At 35.4% G+C, this 25,942-nt stretch overlaps 1 protein-coding gene across 1 annotated transcript; it reads left to right on the forward strand.

Annotated features, from left to right (window-relative positions):
- The first annotated feature begins 4,890 nt into the window (after positions 1–4,890).
- On the forward strand, positions 4,891–9,422 carry LOC131152672 (amidase 1-like). Its single transcript, XM_058104469.1, has 9 exons — positions 4,891–5,108; positions 5,513–5,665; positions 6,657–6,781; positions 6,861–6,986; positions 7,070–7,252; positions 7,590–7,737; positions 7,889–8,057; positions 8,916–9,050; positions 9,168–9,422. Exons 1-9 carry the CDS (start codon positions 4,990–4,992, stop codon positions 9,318–9,320), a joined length of 1,311 nt encoding a protein of 436 aa, XP_057960452.1. The 5' UTR covers positions 4,891–4,989; the 3' UTR covers positions 9,321–9,422.
- The last annotated feature ends 16,520 nt before the right edge of the window (positions 9,423–25,942 follow it).

Consider the following 25,942-nt stretch of genomic DNA (forward strand, 5'->3'; position numbering starts at 1 on the left):
AGTTGAAGGAATACGAGTGGAGGATGCTTGTGGCGTGAGGAGAGCTAGCAATTGTTGATATTGATTTGTGGTGAGAGATGACTTATCATCAGCAACAGAAACTTGTTGAGATGAATTTACAGAAGTAGATTGTTTAACTGAATATATAGAAGCAGATCCATCCTTGGTTTTGTCTTTAAATTTATAGTTAGGAGGATAACCATGTAACTTGTAACACTTATCAACAATGTGTCCAATAATGCCACAATGACTACAGATTAATCTTAAGCCAGTATTTCCTTTAAAATTCTTAAAAGAAGCCTCAGATTTTGTTGCTAAGGCAACTGATTCAACAGAAACAGAAGCATTGCGATGAGTAATGCCTCGTTGTCTCTCTTCTTGTATAACAAAAGAAAAAGCTTTATTAATAGAAGGCAAAGGATCCATCATCAAAATCTGGCTTCTTACATTATCAAAAAAATCATTAAGCCCCATAAGAAATGTCATAAGATAAGACCGATGATGATATTAAGCAAGAACAGTAGATATATTGCATGTGCATCCATGACAATAACAAACTAGCAGAGGCTGATAATTCAAAAGTTCATCCCATAGCACCTTTAAATCCATAAAATAACTCACATCGCTTTGATTTTGGCGCAAGGTAGAAATAGCAGATTGTAACTCAAAAATCCGAGGTCCATTGCCTTGCAAGAATCATTCTTTCAGCTCAAGCCACATTGCTCTGGAAGAATCAACATATATAACACTCTGAGCAATCTTTGAAGACAAAGAATTAAGAAGTCAAGACAGTACGACAGTATCACATTTGCTCCAAGAAGAAAATAGAGGATCATCCTTGGCTGGAATAGAAAGTGATCCATCAATAAAACCAAGCTTATTGCGTGCCTTCAGAGACAGAAACATCGATCGAGACCATGAATGGTAGTTGTTGTTGCTCAGTTTCTCGTTCACCAATAGAACTCCAGGATGATCGGCATTGGTGAGAAAATAGGGGTTGCGTGGATCAGATTCGACATTCGCAGCAGAACTTGCAGGTAGATTTTCACGAACAAAAGAATTTTCCGCTATGATCAAAAAGAGAAAAAGGGAAAATGGAGAATCCAAGAAGAATCAAAAAGCATGCAGACTTCTGCCACACTTTTGCTTTGATGCCATATCAAGAAATGAAAAAAAAATAATTTTCATTCGTATGTATTTAGTAAACAGTACAGGTGGGTATATGTACAGATACCTAGGGACAAAACCATAATTCTACTGACCCTAAATACAAACTAATATAACAGAAAAATAAAACAAAAAACTTATTATAATGGATATAAAAAATTATTATGAATACGGTACTGATGTTCCAAATCTCTTGGCAAATGTGTATTTGCATAATACCCCACCCTTCACTTTCTTAAGTGCTGCTATTTTTCTTTTTGTTCATTTTCTGCTAAGTAAAATCCCATCAAGAATAGAGAAACAAAGTAAAAATAGGGACCAACTTCTCTACAAAATATTATATGATGAGTTTGTTGTCTGGTAAAATAAAAGCTCCAATAGAAGAGAATCACAGGACAATGAAAATGAGCAACTTCAGTACAACTCTCTGCAATTTCCCTTTCCCTTTCCCTTTCCCTTCCCTAATCCTCTTTTTTGATTAAAAAAACAAAAAAATTCAACCCCTATACTTAGTGCTATTATGCTGACACAGAACATACACTACTAGTAGAGAAATGACTTAAAATTCAACCTAATAGTCAAAAGATTTTTAAGATTCAATCTAAATTATATGAGGAAAGTGATTCCTAATGTTTGCATTTAATTTGATCTCTCCTAAGAATGTGATTCTCTGAGAAATTAGAAATTACTCGTGTTATTGTTGTGTAATGATGTTTACGAATGCAAATGATCGATACGAATTGATTCAAGTGCAAGAATAATATAAGGTAACGAAATAAAGTCAAGAATGCATAAGTTTATATACTTCACTTCTAAAACTTACACTATAAGTGAGAAGCAAAAAAAAAAGTATCAATTGTGCCAATAAAGTATAAAAAAAATTTGCACAAAAGATTTTTCACCGAAGATACCCTAGAGTAAAGTTTATAAAAATTCTCATCTCATGCAATTGTATAAGAGAACAAGTGAAATAGAATTTTTTTTTTTTTTTTTCAAATTTAGATATATGTTTAAAGCTTAAATAAATTAAAATTTTATTAAAATAATAATAATAAAATTAAAAATTTTGAGAATTATTGTAATAAAAATCAGAATTACTTGAAATCATTTAATTAAATTCACTTTTTAGTCCTCCATGAAAATTAGAGATTTTTATTTTCAGTAGATATTTTTGCATGGAAATCATATTTTAATTTTTATTGAAAATTGCACACAAATATTTTAATTCATAGAAGTGCATTTTGGATATTAAATAATTTAGAAAATAAGTAATATTTAGGGATTGTTTAATGATACTTGTTATAATTTATGAGAATGAAAGCTGGAAACAACAATTAAAATTTGAGGCAATCGAATTGTAATTATAATTAATTAAAATAATATTAGAATCATGAAAAATACAAAAAGAATACAACTTAAAAGATATTATGATAAAAATATGACTTAATGATTACATTTCAAAACATACATTTTAGTTCTTGAGCCATTCCTATTGTAAGTTGAAAATGGTGGAAATATTTTTTATTTTAAATATATTTTTTAATTATTTTTTGAGATTTACAATATAATTTATATCATTTTTTTTCCTAAAAAAAATTAAGTGTGCGCTAATTTATTTGATAGTAATAAATTCTTGATATATAGTAGCAGTACACAAGGCTCCCACTTTGAGTAGGGTCTAGGATGTCGGCAAGCTTACCAAGTCTCATTTTTGTGATTATTTTGAAATTTAAACATTACCTTATATAAATTTTAAAAAATTAGAGAATAAGTTATTTTTTTGTGATTACTTTGAAATTTAAAGATAAAAATTGAAAATTATTTTGCACATTTAAATAGACTCTTTATTTTCTATATTTTTAATGTAAATCTTGAATAGTTAAAAATTTTGTTAAAATTTTTACAGTTGTTTGAAAAACTAAAATTTATAAAATAAAAAATATTTTCTATAACTAAAGAGACCCTTATCATTTTTTTTAAATGATTTAAAACTCCTATTAAACATTAAAATATATATACCAGTTCGAATAGTCAAAGTTGAAATTATTTTTTTTTCTAAAAAGAAAAAAAATAATTTAAACCCCATATTACATAATTTTAAACATTACCTTATACAAATTTTCAAAAAATAGAGAATAAGTTATTTTTTCAATCAAATTTAAATATTTCTACATTTTAAAGCCAAAGTTAGTAAAACATTGATAAGCTTCCTTTGGTTTGTTTAAGATATATACTAAAAAGGAAATTATGTAATAGAGTTTCGAAGAAAATTTTTAAAATGAATATGTTTTTAAAACAAATTACTTGGCAAATGTGTTTGGTTGGTTGGAATAATTATCGCTAATTTAAATGCATTGATAAACCCAAACTAATTTAGGTAAAAATCTTCTCAAAACTAAAAATATAATATGCACATTAAAGTTTTTATAATATTAGAGGCTTGAAATAGAGATATTTGAAGATATAACATTATTAATGAGAAATAATCAAATGTCTTATTATAAGGTAATTTCAAAGAAATAATTTTGTTACCCATTATTATGAGTAATAAATGTGGGGTTTTAAATTTTAGTAACCATTATACTCTAACTTGATCTATATAAAATACAATGCTCATGTCAAATTTGTTCAAGGTGTAGGAAGCAAACAAAAGAGAAAGATGATCCTTACTGAAGCTTTGAAATTTCTTATGTCCATTGTGGATGGTTCGTTAATTCTAAGAGATTTTGCTCGAAAGAATTCTTGTCTGAATAGTGAAGAGAAGATCTATGCTTGTGGCAAGTCGATGAAGGTTGGATAACAAAAATAACTATTTATGTGTGCAATATTTTTTGAGAGTTGAATAAAATAGTAAAGTTTTTTTATTCATGTATTATGTTTTTGTTTCAGCCGTTTTTTTTTTTTTTTCATTCAAGTCATCTATTGTTGTTTATTTTATATTTTTATTTTTATTTTGGTGTAACTTTTTTGTTCAATTCTACAGCCATTTCCTTCAAGAAGGAGGGAGAGGCTTAGAGAAAACAGGGAATTTGTATGAACTTGAATAAAGAAAAATAATATGAATTGTGTATTCTACTTTTATCTTAGTATATTTATTTGGTTTCAAGTATACTACTACCTTATTGAGGAAGAGGGAGAGAGAAAATAAGGAATATGTATGAACTTGAATATAACACAAAATAAAAAATAAACTCAAAATATTCTCTAAGGTGAATTTCTTTTGAAGAGCTCTATTTCCACTTTTCATAGTTAATAGGAGATTTACATCATTTAAAAAAAATTGATAAGGGTCTGTTTAGTTATATAAAAATATTTTTTATTTTTTAAATCTTAGTTTTTCAAACAATTGTAAAAATTTTAACAAAATTTTTAACTATTCAAGATTTACATTAAAAATATAGAAAATAAAGAGTTTATTTAAATATACAAAATAATTTTCAATTTTTACCTTTAAATTTCAATATAATCACAAAAAAAAAAATAACTTATTCTCTAATTTTTGAAAATTTATATAAGCTAATATTTAAAATTATGTATTATAAGTTTATCAAGTCTCATTTTTATGATCATTTTTGAAGAGGCCACTTCCAAGTTTCAAACCAAAATAAAAAAAAAAATCTAAGTTTCAGTAAAAAAAATATACCTAAGTTTTAGGTGACCGCATAGCAGTATAATTTTTATAAAAATAATTAATAACTGATAAAAAAAAAACTTAAAAAAAGCAGATTAGAATGTAAGCAATTACTTTCTTTGGATAAGTCTTCTTCCATGTTTTAAAACCAAAGGCGAAGAAGCCTGCGCGCATTGCAGGCAGTAGGAGAGATGCAGACCGACACGGACTATGGAGCTTTCATGGGTAAATTCACGCTACCTCCACCTCTTCCATGCCCTTCTCCTCATCAACTCCCCTTGAATGCCCTCACTTTTGCTGTCAAAGACATGTAAGTTCCTCGGTATCAACTCTAGGCCTTAGTAATTGATCATTTGTTTCTTGATTTTCCTCTTTACCCCAACCTTCCTCTCTTCTGGGTACGTTTGAATTCTGTTTCTCATGCTTGTTTTAATGCATTTCCAAACTCATACCCCAATTTCAGCTATTGGGTACGTGTCCTTCAAAAGAGTGTTTTTTTAAGAACATATTTTAGTTTTAATTATTTGTTTCTTAAATAATTCATTTGTTTTCTTGATTTTTATCTGTACATCACTCTTTTTTCTCTTCTGGGTAGGTATAAGTTCTGTATCTCATGCTTGTTTTGATGCATTTCCAAGCTCATACCCCAATTTCAGCTATTGGGTATCACTCTTTTAAGAAAATATTGTTTTTGGATGTGAAATTTGGAGGCAGATTTGATGTGGATGGATATGTGACTGGGTTTGGGAATCCCGACTGGGCGAGAACTCATTCGCCGGCCACGGCGATGGCTCCGGCCGTTTTAGCCGTTTTAAGAGGAGGCGCCACTTGTGTTGGTAAAACTGTCATGGATGAAATGGCATACAGGTTAGAGTTCAATTCCTTTTTTCTGGTATTAGTTCTTGTTTGGTGAGCTTTCTATATGGATAGGGATTGTGACAAGCTTTTCATATTCATTGAGTGGTTCTTGATTCGTTCTCTGCAAAATTTAGCTGCCACATTAACTTGTAGCCAATGAATTGGCGAATCTATCACGAGAATCCCACAGGCATTACAGCAAGTTAACAACGTTTCTGATTCAAATATTTGAGTCCATAACTTTTTTGAAGGTTCCTTAATTATTCTGAACCTTTTTTCTTTTTGTTTTTTCTTAAAAAAAACATATAATTGTGTATTGAATTTGAGTTTTTGCATAGATTAAGTAGATGGCTAAGCTTTTTGAATATTGATTTATTAATTTTTTGAAGGGTGGGTCTTGGATCAATGTAAGGTTGCTGCTTTGTGACCGGTTTGGTCACTAGTTCAAGTTTAAGGAAATAGTCTCTGTGCACAAAAAGCAGGGCTAAGGTTATGTGTACCGTGGCAAACTCTTCCTACCCAAGCAAAGCAGAGAGCCTTGCAGCCTAGGGACGCCCTTTTATTTATTTATTTATTTATTTTTGCAGTTCTTTTCTGGGAGAACTGTTCCCCGTGCCAATGAGCAGGAAAATCAAATTATTCAACATAGTTTATCACTGCAGTTGTTCTAAAACTATTTTATGAGTTATGCACATCAGATTGCTCTTAGTCCATGCTTGGGAAAGGTCTTGAATTTGGACTTATATGTGAATTTAAAAATGTGTAATACAAAATTATATAGAATTTATCTAAATCCATTCAAATCCAAATTAATGCTACCAAATGTAGTGTTTAAGCATAGAAATGACATCAATTATAACTGTTAATTTTTCAAATTATTTAATTCTAACAGTTCATGCATAGGTTTTTTTCGAAATTTTCTTGAAAATGCATGTGAAAGACTCTTTACCATGTTTTCCTATGTTAAGTTAAATAACTGAATTAACTGATTTTTGGGCAGTATAAATGGGGAAAACATACACTATGGCACACCAAAAAATCCATGTGCGCCAGATCAAGTGCCTGGAGGATCATCTAGTGGATCTGCTGTTGCAGTGGGAGCAAGGCTTGTAGATTTCTCTTTAGGTTGGTTTATTCTTTGATTTATTCTGTTGAATCCTGATATGTTCTCTCAGTTGAAGCAAAAGGTGATTTTCTTTTGCAGGTACTGACACAGGAGGAAGTGTGAGAGTCCCTGCATCATTCTGTGGAATTTTTGGATTTCGGCCTTCACATGGTGTTGTGCCTACAACTGGAGTTATTCCTATGGCACAAAGTTTTGATACTGTCGGTAACAAACGATCAAGATGGCTTCAGTCATTTTTATTCCTCTAACTTGGCAACTTGCTCTTCTGACACCAATTTCTCTTCCAGGATGGTTTGCCAGGGATGCTGTGACCTTGAATCGAGTTGGACGCGTGCTTCTGAAATTGCCTGATCTAGATCCGGTCAACCTGAGTCAGATAATCCTCCCAGGAGACTGTTTCCAGCTTCTAAGCATTCCAACTGATCGAGTAACTCAAGTTCTTGTTAGATCAGTTGAAAAGTTGTTTGGAGGTGAATGAAAATATTATCATGCTATTAATAAAGTTCTATTGGTGTGCATTTGAAATCAAAGCTTCTCATTTTCTTTCCATGGTCTTTGAAGCCCTCTGGAATGTATTTTCCACAGCATAGTGAAATCTCGGCAGATTATGACAGATATACAGAGGAGATGTGCAACGAAGTGATTGATTTCAATTGTTAATTTGTTATAAACACAGTGGCTTTTGAAATTTTATGCAGTGCAAAATCACAAGATTTAATGACCTTGGACTCTCAAAAGTACATATGATATTCATATCAATTTATTTCACTTTAACAGAATGGCGTTTAATATATTTTTATATTGCAGGTCATGTTGTTGAGCATATGACCCTTGGAAACTATGTTAAGGACAAAGTTCCAAGTTTGAAGACTTTCATGAGTGAAGGGAATGATGATCAAGTGTATAATATACCATCTTTGGTAGCTCTTTCAAGTGCCATGCGGTTGCTCCAAAGGTGCAGCTTTTGAGCCGATTTTTATTGGACCTTGAATGAATTTTTCTTTTGCTTGATGAGTTCTGCAACATTCTTTGTAATCTTGTAATATGGAAGGGCTTTTCTTGCTTCAGTTGTTGACTTCTGAATCTATTTACCATTTGAAAAATAGGTATGAGTTCAAGAGTAACCATGGTGAATGGGTTAGGACAGTAGGACCACATTTAGGTCCAGGACTATCGGAACGAGTATGGGAAGCCATTAGGACAACAGATGATAAAATTGAAGTTTGTCAATCTGTGAGGACTGAGCTACGTGCTGCTCTTACTGCTCTTCTTGGGGTACTCTCTGTCTCTTTCTCTCTGTAGACCTGTTTCAAAGTGAAGTTTTTGCTATTTGAAGTTGTAAGATCCCCATGCTTGAAAAAAATTCTGGATTGATTATTTATAATTTTGGTGATTTATGTTTCTAAATTGGACAACCCCATGATCTCTATGGATACCCCTCTTAGATGAGTACATTGAAAGCAATGGAATGTCAAAGGTACTGCTGTGCAAAAAAATAAATAAAACTGTCGATCTTATCGATCATAGATCAGGATGTATTCTTTTTTGGTGCATGCATTTGGTTACATTTAATATTTAACTAAATTTCACATAACTCCCTCTGTTTAATATCCACCTCCATATATTAAAAATGAGGTCAGAGGTGAAAATGTGTTCTTGCTGACAGATGAAGTCATTCATTGTGAGGATTGTAAGGTTGTTTATCTGTGGTTGAAGAATTTACATACTGCTTCCTAGGTGAAGCCTGCATTCATGGCATATTTCCTTGGAAAAATACATATGAAATTTGTAGTAATTTTGAAGGAACCCATAATTGTTTCAAACAAAGTATACATGCTGCTGTTCTGCAAGAAAAAATCTGTCATTTTGGGGTTTTGCAAGCTTTCTGGAATAGCCGAACACAGGTGGAGCTGAAAATTTGTTTCACAATTTTTTAGCATGCTGAATTTTGTGGTGTAAGGAATGATTTGGGTTTCTTCAGTTTTATATGTTTCAAAAATTTTGTGGGACATTTAGTGGCATTCTAGGAAGCCAATACTCCACAGGTGGCCTCTAGAGTATGGTATTTCTCTTACATAAGTTCATTTCCTGATCTTTCCTTTGTAACGATCCTAACAAAATACAATTTTATAGGACTTTGGTATCCTTGCGATCCCTACGGTACCTGGGCCTCCCCCAAAACTACAAATGGAGAGTTCCACACTGGAAATCTTTCGTGTCAGGGCTTTTAGCTTGCTTTCTATAGCTGGGGTTTCAGGATTTTGCCAGGTCCTCTCTCTCTTTCTATTAACACTTTTTTTTTTTTTTTTGTGCCTCTTTCTATTAACACAACACAGTAGAACTTTTGTTTAACTTACTTATTTAGGAATTTGTTTCAATGGGCAGGTGAGCATACCAATAGGGCTGTATGACAATCTGCCTGTGGCAGTTTCCTTGTTAGCAAAACACGGTTCGGATGGATTTCTTCTTGATCTTGTTGAGAAACTCGATAACACTCTCAAAGAACAGGTTGAAATGGCTGAGAAAGCAAGCTACTGAAATTACATATAATTTCCTTCTTGCTTGATAGTCTCTCTTGTACATTTCCTCCTTAAATAACACAAAATTTACTAATCAATGTGACTATATTTTCCTCTTTCATGACTTCAACTATCTGTGGAAGAACTATTTGAAACTGGCAAGGTTTTTGCTTGTTTTATGGTATACCATCCAATGAGGAAGGACTCAATACTCAATACTTGAATCCGAAATGGGGAACAAAAGAAACAGATGAAGCGACATTCGATGCAAAAGCATATCATATAATCATTTTAGTTGTAAAAGTAAAAGAAAACCCTACAACTATATGTAATAGATAATCTTTAAGCTTAGTAACCAAAATAAAAAATCAGTTGACAAACTATGATATTACATCCTACTTAGTGTTAAGGAGCTTACCAAAGATAAAAATGTACTAAAACTCAACCATATCACTAATTATGGTCATTATTCTTGAGGAGATATCATGAGCTTACAAAATTCAATCATTTGGAAGAAAAAATCATATGTTAATATAATACTTACCTAACTTTATTCTTTAAAAAACTATTAAAGTAGATGTGGCAAAAATACGAATAAAAGCCCCTATGCTCATTAAATAAAAATATTGTTTTACCTTTTACATTGTCATTATTGGGAAATTATTAGGGGGACTTGCCCTTCAACTTGGACCATCGCCTACCATTTAACATTGTGACATGTGATATGGGAGACTCAACCTGGCTAACCCATTCTCTTCAGTGCACGACCTTAACATCGTTTAGTTGATGGGCTAAATTTTTGTTTGCAAAGGAAAAAAGGCAATTTGCAGATCTCTCTCTCTCTCTCTCTCTCTCTCTCTCTCTCTCTCTCTCTCTCTCTCTGGCATCAATCGCAAACCCTAATTTTCCTTCAGCAAAGATTTGTGAAACCTTCAATCTAGAAGCGCTGGTGGGCCTCCAATCAAGAGAACAAAATTTGTTGGTGAAATTCTAATGCAAGAAATCATGAGCTTTAATAAAATTTTGAAGTCTTCAGTCAAGAGCCACTGGTGGGTCTTCAATCAAGAAACTAATGTGCAGATAGCAGGCTGCTGCCATAATTAGACAAACCATAGAGGAGAGCTGCTGCCATCTTCAATCAAGACCACGAATTATCAGGTGTGGGCTGCCAACTCTCCTAGAATGCTCCCAAACCAAAAAAGATTACAGATGTTTGAGAGTTGCTGCCATACTAATTAAACAAATTTTGGTTTTGTGGGTTGGGCTGGTTATTGCAAAGATGGAATGGTATATGTAGAGAGGGACAATTTGCCTTTGCAGGGCACCTCTTTTTGGCTTGTAGTTGTCATTCTCATTTTCCTTATAAAAAACGACCATTGCCAAATGTAATTTGGGATTTTATGCTGCAATTGAAACTTTGTCCCATTACAGAGTTACTTTGCCCCTTTCCTTCGACTGTTAATATGAACAAAAAGGCAACAATATATAGGTTAGTATTGTTGTTTTACTCTGAATACCAAAGAATACCTTGCAGTAGTTAGCTTTGCATTTTGAAGTTTGGTAGCTTTTTCCACATTAAAAAAAGTTATTATGTTGCAGAGTTTTGAAGGGCAAGGATGATTCTTACCACAATTTAAGAAAACAAAAGAATGGTGTCCAAGTTAGAAAATATGGTTGTCTGATCACCTCCCTTATAAATGGGAAATCAGTTCTCTGTTTTATATGTCAATTCTTTTGCTTTCTTGCCTGGTAAAATTTTGTATGACCTTATTTGTTTTCCTCTTCGTAGTTGGTAGCTAGTCATATTCTTAGAATTGTTGTTTTGACAAACTTTCAAATGTATGAGTTCTTGGGTCCAATAATTATTTACATTATGTTGGGCACACTTGAATGGATATACAGTTGAAATTATACTGCTGGGTTAGAATATTATAGGTGTGCATTGCTATTGTCATATATTTTTTGGCAATATTAATGTGGGTAGAAAGGTCCAAAGACTTGCAATATTATGCATAATGAAGTGCATTCCTATTCTGATTATATATTACTGCGAGTACCACCAAGTCTGGTGACTTTGTATTTCATTGAGAACATATAGACAAATTAAGACTAGCACCTTGGACTTAGTCTAAAAATCTGATCACATTCTTTTGTGATATGCATGTTATAGAACAAGACTAGGCTGTAATTTAAACTTGCTACACTATCAAGAATAGGCTTTAATTTAGTTTTTTGGTAGGAACACAGCAAACAAAATGGAAGGTACGCCCTGTATCACTAGTTTCCCAACCTACTTATTATTATTATTATTATTATCATTTTTCTGTTCATCTAGCATAGTGATATAAATGAAGAAATTCACCAATAAAAGGTAATGTAGTATTATTAATTTGATCAACATACCTACATTTCCAGAGTTGCTTTAAATTGATTTTTGTATCTCTCTAATCAAAATTTTAGCCAACCTGTCTGACTAGTTTCATGAACAAACTATGTGCAAATATCATTTGAAAGCTGAAGATCCTATTCAAATTAGTTTGTTTAATGAGAAACTTGTTAGAGCATAGGTAGGCTTAGCTCAGCTCGGGCTCAAGCTCAGCTTGGTTCGAGCTCAGAAAGTTTGGCTGGAGCTTGGCTTGAGATTAAAAATATTGGTTCGTACTTGAGCTTGGAGTTTGCTAATTTGCAGGTTTGGGTTTAGGCTTTGGCTCGAACTTGAACTTGGGTTGAAATTTTATAAATGACTTAATAATAATTATTGTATCCACCTATTTCGTGTGGGTCAAAATTTGTGTCTTTCTCTTTGGGTGATCTGCTAAGAATTGAACTCTTGGAATTGGGCCAACTTAATGAGCTTATTAATGAACTCATTATTGAACTCCTTAACGAGCCTAACAAATGAGTTCATTCAAGCCAATTATCAAGCCGTTTATCAGCTGAAATGAGTCGAGCCCGGCTGCGCTCACACTCCGCTCGTATATAAACTGAGTTTAAAAATTGGGTTTGGGATGTGCCCAATTAGATAATAAATGAGTCCATGACGGTTCTCATAAACCGTCTCTAATAGTCACTTTGTCTAAGATAATAAATGTTTGGTTTGTTTGTAGCCCTAAGCATAAGTGAATTTTTTGCTCCTCTCTCTAGTAGAGTCCTTGTTGACGATGGGATCCAAACATTTATCTTATGGATAAAATTCTAATTCTTGGACATTTGCAACTTACAAATGATAAATGTAGTGGTTAACATTGAGATGCGCCAACATTTTATGAATTTAGATCTATAAAACCATGTATATAAACCCAGGATGGATGAAATTGATGCTGGAGTATTGATTAGTATGGAGATGAAGACCTAGAAGGCAGCATCTAGTCATATCCTAGTCCAATATACACAAAAAGAAAATAACAAAATTCAATATCAAAAACAAGTATAATCCCACTAAAGGTTGCATATAAAACAAGATATATTCCCACTAGAGGATGCATATAAGAACTCAATAACCTAACCTAGTGAAAAACTAGTTGATGAAAAAATTTAGTCCACATTGAAAAAATGTGGACATAACATCTTAATAAACTAAAGCAATTCAATAAAATGTTCAAATGTGCAAACACTAAGGAAATAATTAGAAAAGAATAACTTGCAAAATGGCAAATTGCTGGCTCCTCATAAATGCTTTGGACTACCTTAATAATTGCCTTGTGAGTTAGTGGATTGTTGGGTCTGTCTCCAAAATTGAACTCCACAAAACTTGAGTTTGCATCCTATAATAAAAGAAAAAAATATTAAATTCAAACACTTGTCAATAAAATGCAAGCATAAAAAGGATACCTGACCGATTTTTTCTAATTTTCTGCATAGGATCCTTACGCCTAGCATGGAAACACCTTTAGGACGCATACAATCAAACAAAGGCACCTCTACATCTAGGAGGTCATGTGAGGGTATGGGACATTAATTGAATCAACCTTATGGTCAAGGAATGTAGACAATTTCATATTAGCCTCAACTTGCCTAGTCGGCTCTGAAGGGACTTGTAGAATAGCCCCAATATCCAATTCTAGTGCATACAGATAACAAAAAAAATTTATCAGATCATGCAATTCCTAAAATGAGAAAAATAGATTTTTGATCGGAGCAGGAAAAAATCGGCAACGGTTATCTAAAGGAGCCAAAAAACCTACGACGGTTTTGGGATTTAACCACGGCTGGGTAAAGGTAAACCGGTAAATTCCGGGGCTGGTTAATAGAAAATCTGCGATGATTTTCTATGAAGTCAGGAAAACCGTCGACGGTTTTTGTTAGCAATGCTGAAAGTATAAAATATCGAGAGCTCATTTGAAAATCAAATTAAATACTTCTCTCTCTCTCAAGAAACCCTACGAACCCTTTTACTTCTCTCTACAATTTCTGCTCCAATTAGCCTCCTTTTGACAATCAGGAACCACCACAGGATTCCTGGAAATATTTTCTACAATTTAGGTAGAGTAGAATTTCAATTTGGGAACTCTGGGGCACCATCCCAAAACTGAGGTAAAGGTGTTATTTGAATAATATTTGGATTGATTATTAATTTATTTAAGGTATAAGCCTAGATGTGAATGTATTTATGAGGTTAAATTAAGAAATTGAGATTTTGTAAAATTCAGGGTTGGTATATACACAATAGGCAGGCTAAGAATTTTTAATGGGTGTTTTTAGGAACTTAGGTAAGGTAATAAATAGTTTATAAATTTAGGAAATGTGAGTATGAAAATCATTCTAGAAAATTCAGTTGACTGACTGGGGGATATGTATGTATAATTTTTGGGTATTGAAATTACGAACGTCGTAGGTGTGAGATAAGGAAACAATAAATAGAACCCGGATAGCTAGGTAAGGGGAAATATGTTATGCCAAATAATTTAGAGATTTTATCAGTATAGCCCAGTATTTGAATATGAGTTATAAAGTATGGTTTTAAACTAATAAAGCATGGAAATTATACAGTACTACAATTTATATTTATAGAATTTTATTTAATTGTGTGGCATGAGAAAAATACTGGAATATTTACAAAATTTTTTATAGATTTACAGACTTATGATTATGTAGTTTTTTTTACAGCGTTATGAAGTACAATTTATACACTTTTATTTACAAGAATTATGGCTATACAGCATTTTTATAGAATTACAGTTTACATGGTTATACAAAATTGCAATATACAGTATTTTACAGAACTATATTTATACAACATTATACAGAACTATGTAATACAGTATTTTATATAAACATGTTTATACAGAGTTTTATAGCACCATGATTATACAGAATGCTTTACAGTACCATGATTATACAGAATGTTTTATACAACCATGATACATAGAGCATAAAACCATGACATACAATACATATTGTAAAACATACAGATTATATAACAATACAGATTATACAGAATTACAAAGATTTACAGCATTGTTGTTAACACAAATGATATAGAATCATGGTAAAATAGTTAGATCTTATATAGAAATAGTAATATATAGTATTAGGCCTTGATGGAACAAAACAGTTTACAGAGTATGATACCATAGCTATACAGTATAGACAGTGCAACCATACTTCTCAGATAGAGTATGGTGCAACCGATTGTGCCACAGGTAGAGTAGAGGACTCCTTGGCGTCCGGACTAGGTGTAGTAGGGTCTTTTGTGCTAGAAGCATATACAGATGCACACAGTTAAGCTAACATTGGAGGGACAACTAGTGTCTAGCCTCACCTACGAGCCGCATAACCCAGTTATAAGGGGTTAAATTATGACATATAGCCATCCAGGGGAGATTTTCAGAGTTATGTATGTATTATAGCATTCATAGAAAACAGAGATTACTTATTATAGATAGAACTATGATTAAATAGATAACCCAAGAAATAATGTATTTTAAATGGCATAAATGTTGATTGTTATACTGATACTTTTCACACGATATCCTCTTTACAGTTTTAATTAAAGGTTATAATTTTATGTACATACTCATATGACACACACTGGTAATAACATGTTTTCTCCTTACTGAGAGGTGTCTTATCCCAGCATTATAAATATTTTAGGTAACCCAGAGAGGCGTGCAGGGCCGGCTCATAGATAGAGGAGGCAACTGAGTCGGCGTAGTTTTGGGGCAAGTCTTGGGCCCGATAGTAGAGCCCACAGTATTTTGGGATTTTTGGGAATTGATGTATATGTTTGTATATATAAATATAGGTGAGTTTGTAGTACTCTGGTATTATGTATTTTGGGATTATGTTTTGGATATTTATGTTTTCCTTCTGCATAGATGATATACAAGAAATGCACAGGTTACCACGGTACCCACTTCGGGCCGTGATGATGATAGAAGTTTACTTATAGGGTATCACAGTTGTGTTTTATACGGTAATAGTGGAAAAAAAATGGTTAAAAATTTCAGGTCGTTACAATTTGGTATTAAAGCCTAGGTTGATAGGTTCTGTAGACTATAGTTTGCAGTGGAAAATAATACCAGAGAATAGTAATAGATCAGGAATTCGGTGAGTCGATGTTGGGGAATTAAGATGAGTATTTAGGGTTTTGTTCCGTGATCGGGAAGCAGGATTTTCATAGTGGTTTTTGTGTCTTTCCTGAAGTGACGATTTCAAGAAAGTCATAGTAAACTATTGTTGGGTTGTGTTTCTCAATTACTAAACTAGATCTTAAAATGAGAATAAGGACGATAGATTAATAAATAGTATGAGATCTTAATTAGATAAATATGTTAATTATGTTATACACACATGGTCCTCAGATTATGTTTATTTTCCTTTTCAGGATAGACCCTGGAGGGAGTAGCGCTCATGCTAGTGGGGATGATGGGGCAGGCCCCTCTAGTGCAGGTGGTGGGGATTCAGACACAATCTTGCATAGTGTGACTCAGCAGGTTATGGCTGAGATTGCGCGAACTTCTAGGGAGCAAGGAGGCCCATCGATAGACTAGGGTTGTACCATTGAGAAGTTTACTAAAATGAATCCTTCGGCGTTTTCAGGAGGAGCTGATCCTACAGTGGCTGAAAATTAGATGTAGGAGATCGAGAAAATTCTAACAATACTCCACTTTACGGATGAGCAGAGGGTTCTCTATGCTACTTATAAAATTATAGGAGAGGCCGAGAGATGGTGGAGGACTACGAGGTTCTTAGAAGAGCAGAGGCCCATACTAGTGGTTATGACTTGGAGTCGATTTAGGGAGGTGTTCTTCGATAGATATTTTCCTGCTACCATCAGAGAAGCTAAGGTAGTGGAATTTCTGAATTTGACTTAGGGAAATCTCACGGTTCAGTAATATGTGGCGAAGTTTGTTGAGCTATCATGCTTTGCTACCTACATCGTCCCACATAAGGTGAAAAAGGCGAGACTGTTTGAGAGGGTCTTGAGGTGGGAAATTTATAAATAGGTGGCAGTTCTAAAGTTGCAGGATTTCTCTGAACTTGTGGACAGGGCCACAGTAATAGAGGAGAGTGAGCAGAAAGATGTTGGAGCACCAAGTTAGAGAAAGAGACCTACGCCTCCAGGTTTCTAGGTAAGGTACAGCCGGGGCCCTTGGAGAGGAGATAGATATGGCAGGGCTCAGAGACAGGAGAGAGGAGATCATGGGCACCAGGGCAAGCAGGCATACACTATTTGCCCTATATGCGGTAGGAGACATGCGGGTGCATGCCGGTTGGGAAAACAATGTTTGCTATAGATGTGGTAGGCCCGAACACATAATACGAGAGTGTCACTAGCCACCAAATAGTGCACCAGCCCCTAGATAGTTCTGGAGACATTATTAGGCACCTAGAGGTGGCGGCCAGCAAAGGAACACAACTTTGGTGAGGGTTTATGCGCTGACGCCGGGAGACGTTGAGGCTGCCGGAGATATTGTTACAGGTACACTTACTGCTTTACCATATAAAGTTGTTGTTTTGTTTAACACAAGTGCCTTCCATTTTTTTTGTGCCGTTGGGATATGCTAAAATATATGGGGTTGAGGCACAACTGTTAGATGTTGAGCTATCAGTAGCCACGTTGACTGGGTCAACAGTGAGGCGTAGGAGGGTATATAAAAACTTTCCAGTGGACATTCAGGAGAAAGTGTTACCAGCTGATCTTGTGGTATTACATCTACAGGGGTTCGACATGATATTGGGTATGGACTGGCTGGTAGTTAATTACGCCATCATTGATTGTCATCAGAAAGAAGTGTTCAGACCCCCCTAGGTGAGTAGGAATTCAAATTTGTGAGATCACATGTGCGCGCCCTGCCACAATTAGTGTCGGCTATTCAAGTAAGGAAGCTGCTTCAGGGTGGTTTTCAAGGGTATGTAGCTTATGTAAAGGAGGCACTAGAGGGAGAATTAAAGCTTACTGATATTCCGATGGTTAGAGAGTTTCCAGATATGTTTTTAGAAGAATTACCTGGTTTACCACCAGATCGAGAGATAGAATTTGCAGTCGATTTACTACTAGGGTTAGCACCAATATAAAAAACGCCCTGCAGAATGGCCGTAGTTGAACTGAAAGAATTGAAAGACTAGTTGTAAGAGTTGTTAGATAAAGAGTTTATCAGACCTAGTGTGTCACCTTGGGGAGCACCAGTCCTGTTCGTGAAAAAGAAAGATGGGACCATGAGTATGTGTATTGATTATAGGAAAATAAACAAATTGAAAGTTAAGAATAAATATCATCTTCCCATAATTGATGATTTATTTGATTTGCTCCAGAGGACCCAAGTCTACTCCAAAATTGATCTTTGGTTGAGATAGCATCAGGTGAAAGTTAGAGCAGAGGATATTTCAAAGACAGCTTCCGAACCAGATATAGGCACTATGAATTCTTGGTAATGCTATTTGTATTAACTAATGCATCGGAAATGTTTATGGATTTAATGAATCGGGTATTCCATCAGTACTTAGACCAGTTTACTGTGATATTTATTGATGATATATTGGTCTACTTGAAGAGTTTTGAAGAGCACGAGGTTCATCTGAGGCTAGTATTGCATATGTTAAGGGAGAAGAAATTATATGCAAAATTCAAGAAATATGAATTCTAGTTGAAGCAGGTTACTTTCCTCTGGCATGTGATCTCTGGGGACGGCATATCAGTTGACCTGAGTAAAATAAAAGCAGTTGTGAGTTGGGTGAAACCGAGGAATGTTCAGGAGGTTAGAAGCTTCCTAGGTTTGGTAGGGTACTACCAATGTTTTGTGGATGAATTCTCCAGATTATCAAGTCCACTGACACGACTTACAAGGAAGAATGTGAGGTTTGAATGGACCGATAAGTGTGAGCAGAGCTTCTAGGAGTTGAAGCAACGGTTGGTCACTGCATAGGTATTGTTTATTCCATCAGAAGAAGATAAATTTGTTATATACAATGATGCATCATTAAGGGGACTTGGATGTGTGTTGATGCAGCACAAGAGGGTTATTGTCTATGCATCTTGGTAGCTTAAAGAGTATGAAAAGAACTACCCTGTGCACGATCTAGAGTTAGCTGTAGTAGTGTATGCTCTAAAAATATGGAGGCATTATTTTTATGGTGGGAAATGCGAAATCTTCACTAATCATAAAAGTTTGAAGTATTTTTTCACTCAAAAGGAATTGAATATGAGGCAAGGAAGGTGACTAGAGCTCATTAAGGAATATGATTGCACCATTAGTTACCACCTAAGAAAAGCAAACGTGGTGGCTAATGCACTGAGCCGAAAAGCAGCAGGAGCAGTGATATCAACAGTGGAGATTCAGTATCTTATTCAGATGGATTTGGAGAGGTTAGGCGTGGAGCTGATAGAGGGTGATCATCATACATTCATTGCCAACCTAGTGATATATCCTACTTTGCAAGAAAGAATTAAAATTGTCCAGAAGAATGACACAGAATTGGTAGAACTAATAAAGAAAGTACAGGATGGACGAGGGGAGGAGTTCAGTATTTCAAAGGATAGAGCCCTGAGGTTCCGTACCAGATTGTGCGTGCCTACAGATGCTGAGATTAAGAAGGCTATTTTAGAGGAGGCACATAGATCCTTGTACACAGTTCATCCTAGTAGTACTAAAATGTATTAGGATCTTTGGGAATCATTTTGGTGGAGCGGCATGAAGAGGGAGATAGTTGAATTCGTGGAGTAGTATTTGACATGCTAGCAGGTGAAGGCTGAGCACTAGAGGCCGGAAGGACAATTGCAGTCACTCCACATTCTCGAGTGGAAGTGGGACCATATATCTGTGGATTTTGTCATAGGTTTGCATCCAGTGCTGCATGGATAGAACGCCATTTGGGTAATTGTAGACCAGCTGATGAAGACTGCCCACTTCCTATCTATTAAAGTCAGTTATTCTATGAACAAACTAGCAAAGATATACATCCAGGAGATAATTTGACCCCATGGAGTGCTAGTATCCATAGTTTCTTATCGTGATCCACATTTTACATCATGATTTTCGAGGAGCTTACAAGAGGCTTTGGGGTCTCAGTTATCATTCAGCACAACTTTTCATCCTCAGACTGATGGGCAAACAAAGAGGACAATCCAGATATTTGAGGATATGCTACGAGCGTGTATGCTAGATTTTGGGAGTAGTTGGACTCAGTATATACCACTAGTTGAGTTCGTGTATAATAACAGCTACCAGGCCAGCATCGAGATGGCACCTTACGAGGCATTATATGGTAGGAGGTGCCGTTCTACACTATACTAGGATGAAATGGGTGAAATACGAGTTTTGGGACCCGAATTGGTGCAGTAGGCGTATGATAAAGTATGACTAATTAAAGATCGAATCAGGGCAACTTAGAGTCAGTAGAAAAGCTACGCAGATACTCGCCCTCGGGAATTGGAATTTGATGTGAAAGACCATGTGTTTTTTAAGGTAGCACCACTGAAATGAGCTATAAGGTTTGGGAAGAAGGGTAAGCTAAGCTCTAGGTTTATTGGCCCATTTGAGGTACTTAAGAGAATGAGTTTAGTTGCCTACAGACTAACTTTGCCACCAGCTCTATCCAGAATACACGACGTATTCCATGTTTCCATGCTAAGGAAATACGTCTCAGATCCCTCGCACGTAATCAGTTATGAGAAGATAGAGTTTAGTGATACACTAGCAAATGAGGAGACACCAATGCAGATCTTAGATAGAAAAGAACAAGAGTTGCGCACCAAGAAAATTCCATTAATAAAAGTCTTGTGGAGGAATCATGCAGTGGAGGAGGCCTTGTGGGAGTTAGAAGAGGAGATACGACATAAGTACCTACAGTTGTTTGGTGGGGATCAGTAGTAGTCAGGAGTGATAATTAAGAGAAAATCAGTATTACTTATTTCAGTGCACAGTAATTAAAGTATGAATGTATATTAGATTATAGAATAGATAGTGTTGTTGGTTTTGGGAGAATTTTCTTTTATGTATATACTTGTAATCTCCCAGAACCCTGAATGTAACCACGGTATTCTTCCGCCACAAGTGAGGGTAATTAATAAAATAAGTAGCCGATTTTTACTTAAAGGGTGGCATATAGCACAGTCTATGCTTGCGTAGTTGGATGCTAGCCAATCCATCCCTAGTATAACATCAAATCCATGCATATCGAATGCGATTAGACTAGCAAGCAGCCTTCTCCCCTGAATCTCCACTGGGTAGTTTCTAACTACCTTATTGCATACAATAACCGACCCTGTTGGCGTGGCCACACTTAACTCAACTCCTAACGGCTGAGTCTCTATCTCACATACTTTAACAAACCCCTTTGATATAAACGAGTGGGTTGCACCTGAATCAAAAAGTACAACAGTTTATGGAAAAGCACATAAATAATACCTATAACTACGTCTCCTGTGTGCTCGGCGTCACCTAGCGTCATAGAGTACACCCGTGCTTGGGCAATATTCCCCTGATGACCACCTTGGGGTGCCAAATTCCCCCTCCTAGACTGCTGCTGTTAAGGTGGGTACTTCAGTGTCGCGTGATAGTCCCACACCTGATACCCTACACCACACCGATGGTAGACAATTGTTCCAGCACTACACTCGCCCTATTGATTTTTATGGCATCTGGGACAAGTGGCACTCTGAGAACTCCCCTGAAAGGCTCAAGATCTTGTCTCCTGCCGCTGAACCATAAAATTATTGGGTCGCTTCCACGTACTCTGGCTAGAGCTAGACTGAGACCCATGAGACAAGGGCCTCTTCTTTTGGTTCGCCTCTCTCTCCCCTTCTTGAATACTGGCCTCCACCGTCATTTCTCTGTTCACAAGTTCAGTAAAGCTCTGAACCAATAACGCTGCCACCTACGTGCGTATTGCCTATCTCAGCCCTCTCCCAAACATCCGAGCCTTCTTTGACTCATCCGGGACCATATGTGGAGTGAATCGGGATAGCTCCACAAATCTGGCCATATATTACTGCACCAACAAGGATCCCTTCGTTAGATGCAGGAATTCCTCTGCCTTTGCCTTTCTAGTGGCAACAGGGAAGTATCTGCTGAAGAAGACTTCCCTAAAATGGCTCAAGGTAATAGATGCATACTCTAGTTGTTGTTCCTCTACCAATTTAGCCAATCTCCACCATCTCTTTGCCTCTCCCACTAGTTTGAAGGCAGCAAACCGAACCTTCTACTCCTTTGTGCATTCCAACACCCCTAATAGTTCCTCTATCTCCTGAATCCAGTCTTCCACCACAATCGGGTTTGGTCCTCCAGAGAATGCTAGCTGGTTCGTCCGAGAAAACTGCTGGAAAGTGCAGCCTCTATCAGCTGCTAGCTAACCCTGTTCCCGAGAATCCCTCCGAATTTCCTTCCTAGCCTGGCGTGCTATACTACGCAACATAGCCGAGGCCTAAACGTCATCTTCGTTGGAGGCATCCACATGATTGTCCCCTCCACACATAACCTCCTTTCCCTTGGGTTCCATCCTGAAGATAGGATAGAAACCGACTTAGAAATTCCACATTTATCAAGGTAGATGCAAGTATGGAATGACTAATAGCTAAAACATACAAATTTGCAGTTTAAAGAGATCACTTATACCTTATTGCTACAAAACTGCCAAGGTACTGGTCCTTACTCATGACACTAACACTACGTACCTACTTTTCTAACCTATCATTCCCAACCTAAGTTTTTGAGCTCCAGTCCCTCTACCTAGAAATGAAACCATCGATGGATTTACCGTGATTTTCCTGAAATCGTCACTCTAGGAAAAACATAAAAGATCGTCAAAAGATCACTATCCCTAAGCTTATAGACTAAAACCCAATTTAACTTACCCATTCTTATTCTTAACTCATCTAAACCTAAACTCTAGTAATCATCACTGACAAGTCTGTAGAATCTAGCAAACCTAGTCTTTGATACCACCTGTAACGCCCCGTCCTGCCGCATGGGCTCGGGGTACTACTTTAGTGATGTCTGTGTACTTGATACCATAATTATTAAACATAGATGCAGCGAAAGTAATGAAACATTCACCAAACATACATTACCAGAGTTCTAAGTTCTTTCATACATATAAGCTCCCAAACATCCATATTACAATCTGATCCAAAACTAGACAACTAGTTTGGTCCATACAACCATAATACATATCCATTAACTTACAACATAACTTACATACACCTGAGATCATACAAATCTTTACAAAAAGACTATTCTAACTCCCACCCCCTCCCCCCCTTGACGCTACTAAGCATGATACCTGTTATTTCCTAAAAAGATGATTTGTATATTGGGGTGAGACACTTCTTAGTAAGGGTGATCAAGTTAATATCAATGTGTGGATAGCATGCATTAGTGTTTACAAAAAAATATCCATTCTTCATATAACCGAAAATAACTGTCTTTACATCATATGTACTTATACAGTTGGAAATACTTGTTTCATTCTCCTAACATAAAAGTTCAGTCATTTCATAACATCATTTACATAAATATACAGATATACATAAAAGACACCTCTTGGGACTAATGTCATATATAACCCCCGTGGTTAGGGTTGTGCTTCCTGAAGGTTGGACTAAGCCCGAGGTGATCAGCCCAAACAAAGTAAACATATATCCGTATCATAACTCCGACTACACAAGCATCCGCAATTTTACTTGCATGACTCGATTGCCCTACCGTGTCTTGAAATTCCAGGCTTCCAGGTATGGTACACCCTCTACCGAGGCTAATCGGCATAGACCACCCACAACACCCCCGCAGTACAGTGTGGGCGCACATGGTCGCATACATAAATCCTAGCAACGATACTGTGCTCATAACATAATGGTCCATCAGGGTTCCTAAAGCATACCGTGCAATTTAAGTAATAAAACCATATTTCATAATCATTTCATATAAAACCTGACATAATACCAAACTCGGCCCTCGTGGCCATCATACATATAAAACTTGGCCCTCGTGGCCATCATATAAGTCTTCCAGCATTTTCATAAATAGTTCCAATATTTCACACACATTCATCATTCACCTACCACACAATTTCCTGTACTTTGAATATAGCTTGTAGGCAACCAAGAAAACATAGCACACATAGTTTAAAACATAAAACCGAGGTTTCCACCATTTTTTTTTATTGAAAATACCATAACATATATCCTAAGTTTGAAAACAAATCTTTTGAACGGTTGGTTTTAGAAACTTCAACTGAAAACCTGAATATACTTACTTCATAAACATTTTAAACAGTTCAATTTCATTAAAAACGCTGACTTAACTTAATCCCCTTACCTTTTCTGAAAAAGAATCAGAAACGCTCGAAAACTGAACCCTAACTTTTTCCTGAGATCAAGAATATACTCCGCTAGGATTGTAAATATTCACTCCCTGATCCTCAGGGTAACTTCCGATATTCAATTCGGGCGACAAACGATGAAGAAACCGAAGAGAGAGAGAGAGAGAGAGAGAGAGATTTAGCTTTCTTAATGAAGAAACAAACAAAAATCTTATTTATAGTCTCTTGACCCAGTCAAATTCGTCGACGAAGGTGGCACTTCGTCGACGAGTTATAGAAGCTCGTTTGTCGATGAAATAAGGCCTTCTTTGACAAACCCTAAACTTGATATTTTCAACCATTCTGGATCTCTTCGTCGAAGAGATTCTAAATTTCAGCAACGAACCACATAAGGGCCTTCGTCGACCTCATCGACAAAGCTTGCTACTTCCCTTTTAAAAATTTTCCTTTCTTATTTAATTTCCTTATTTTCCTGGTTTGGGTCTCTACACCATTGGCCCAAATGATACCAAGATTGAAGGAAAATCTTTTCAATGACAAAATATTTTCAATGACATTTGCCATTGTTTGACATTTATACATAAATATAGTTTTAAGTTGTTCCCGCTTACCCCTTATAGAGTTTAGAAATGTCTCAAATAACCATACAAATGAATCTATTGTTTCATCAAGTAAGAAAGTACACCTGAACAATATATTAGACCAGTGGTGATTAACACCAACAAAGGGAGCACAAACCAAAATATACTTATTTGTCCTCTAAGTTGTGTCAAACACTACCACGTCCCCAAAACACTCGTAGTCAAGCCTTGACCTTCCATCTCTCCAAAAAAAAAATTGTCATTTTCATTTCTTTTTCAACTTGCCAATAGAAGAACATTGGATCCTCCAATTGTTTCTCCTTAAAATGGCACCCTAGGGCCATTGCATCCCTAGGGTCAAGCAATTATATTGTTTGACTATTCAAGAAGTTATAACATTCACACTTAGTAAATCCAACAATCTCAAACCCTTTCAATTCTTTGGCAATAAAAGAAAAGGTGTTGTGAGTTCTAATCCTTGCATCTGACATGGATTTTAAGAATCCCTTTTGTTCATTAGAAAATATTTTTTTAGAATTTTAGAAATCTTCTTTGTTTATGGTGGGAAAAATCATGGTTATGTTCATTTCTAAATGCACTCACTATGAATTGATCAATACCTTTTATCCTTTGCAGTCTTATACCAGCCTTGCAGCTAGTTCTAGTTTCAAGCATACTTTTTTTTTTTTTAATTTTTTCTTCCATTGGATTTGAAAATTCTTCACAACCCTCTTTTGAACAAAACATGTACACAACAATGACATTTCCATTCTTATCATACCTCTTGTGACCCTTATTAATACTAGACCCAATCTCATACGCATAGTTGTTATACAAATTATATGATTTAATCCAAAATATAAACTATCATTCCAGTAGAAAGTTTGGTTCTCATCATAACAATATCTTTACCCCTACCGATCATAGCTTAATCAATTTTATTTGTTTTCTCATCCCTACACTCTTCTTCACTTTCTTGCTCTCTGTCAAGTAATACAATATCCTCATTTTGGGGAATTCATTTCAACAAACTAGTATCACAGAACCTACATATTATACTAACCAACAAGAAAAACAAAAATAATAAGAAAACATTTTATCAAAATTTCATTGCATTACGCTTAATCAAATATAGACTATCACATTCATTTAAGCAAGGTAGATTGCCATCAACCATTGGATTACATATTTGTACATAGACCTTTAGTTTAAGATGACAAGATTTTAATAGTTATTCCACAAAATTGTAAGATAATTGGCTCAAAGATTTAAATCATAATTTTCAAGTTAGCAATTTTCA

The sequence above is a fragment of the Malania oleifera genome, chromosome 4, assembly GCF_029873635.1.
Source record: "Malania oleifera isolate guangnan ecotype guangnan chromosome 4, ASM2987363v1, whole genome shotgun sequence".
NCBI lineage: Eukaryota > Viridiplantae > Streptophyta > Magnoliopsida > Santalales > Ximeniaceae > Malania > Malania oleifera.

Coding starts and splice junctions, on each gene's coding strand:
- LOC131152672 (XM_058104469.1), top strand. CDS start 4,990: ATGCAGACCGACACGGACTATGGAGCTTTCATGGGTAAATTCACGCTA. Junction 6,987..7,069: donor ACAAAGTTTTGATACTGTCG/GTAACAAACGAT, acceptor TTTCTCTTCCAG/GATGGTTTGCCAGGGATGCT. Junction 7,253..7,589: donor AGTTGAAAAGTTGTTTGGAG/GTGAATGAAAAT, acceptor TTTATATTGCAG/GTCATGTTGTTGAGCATATG.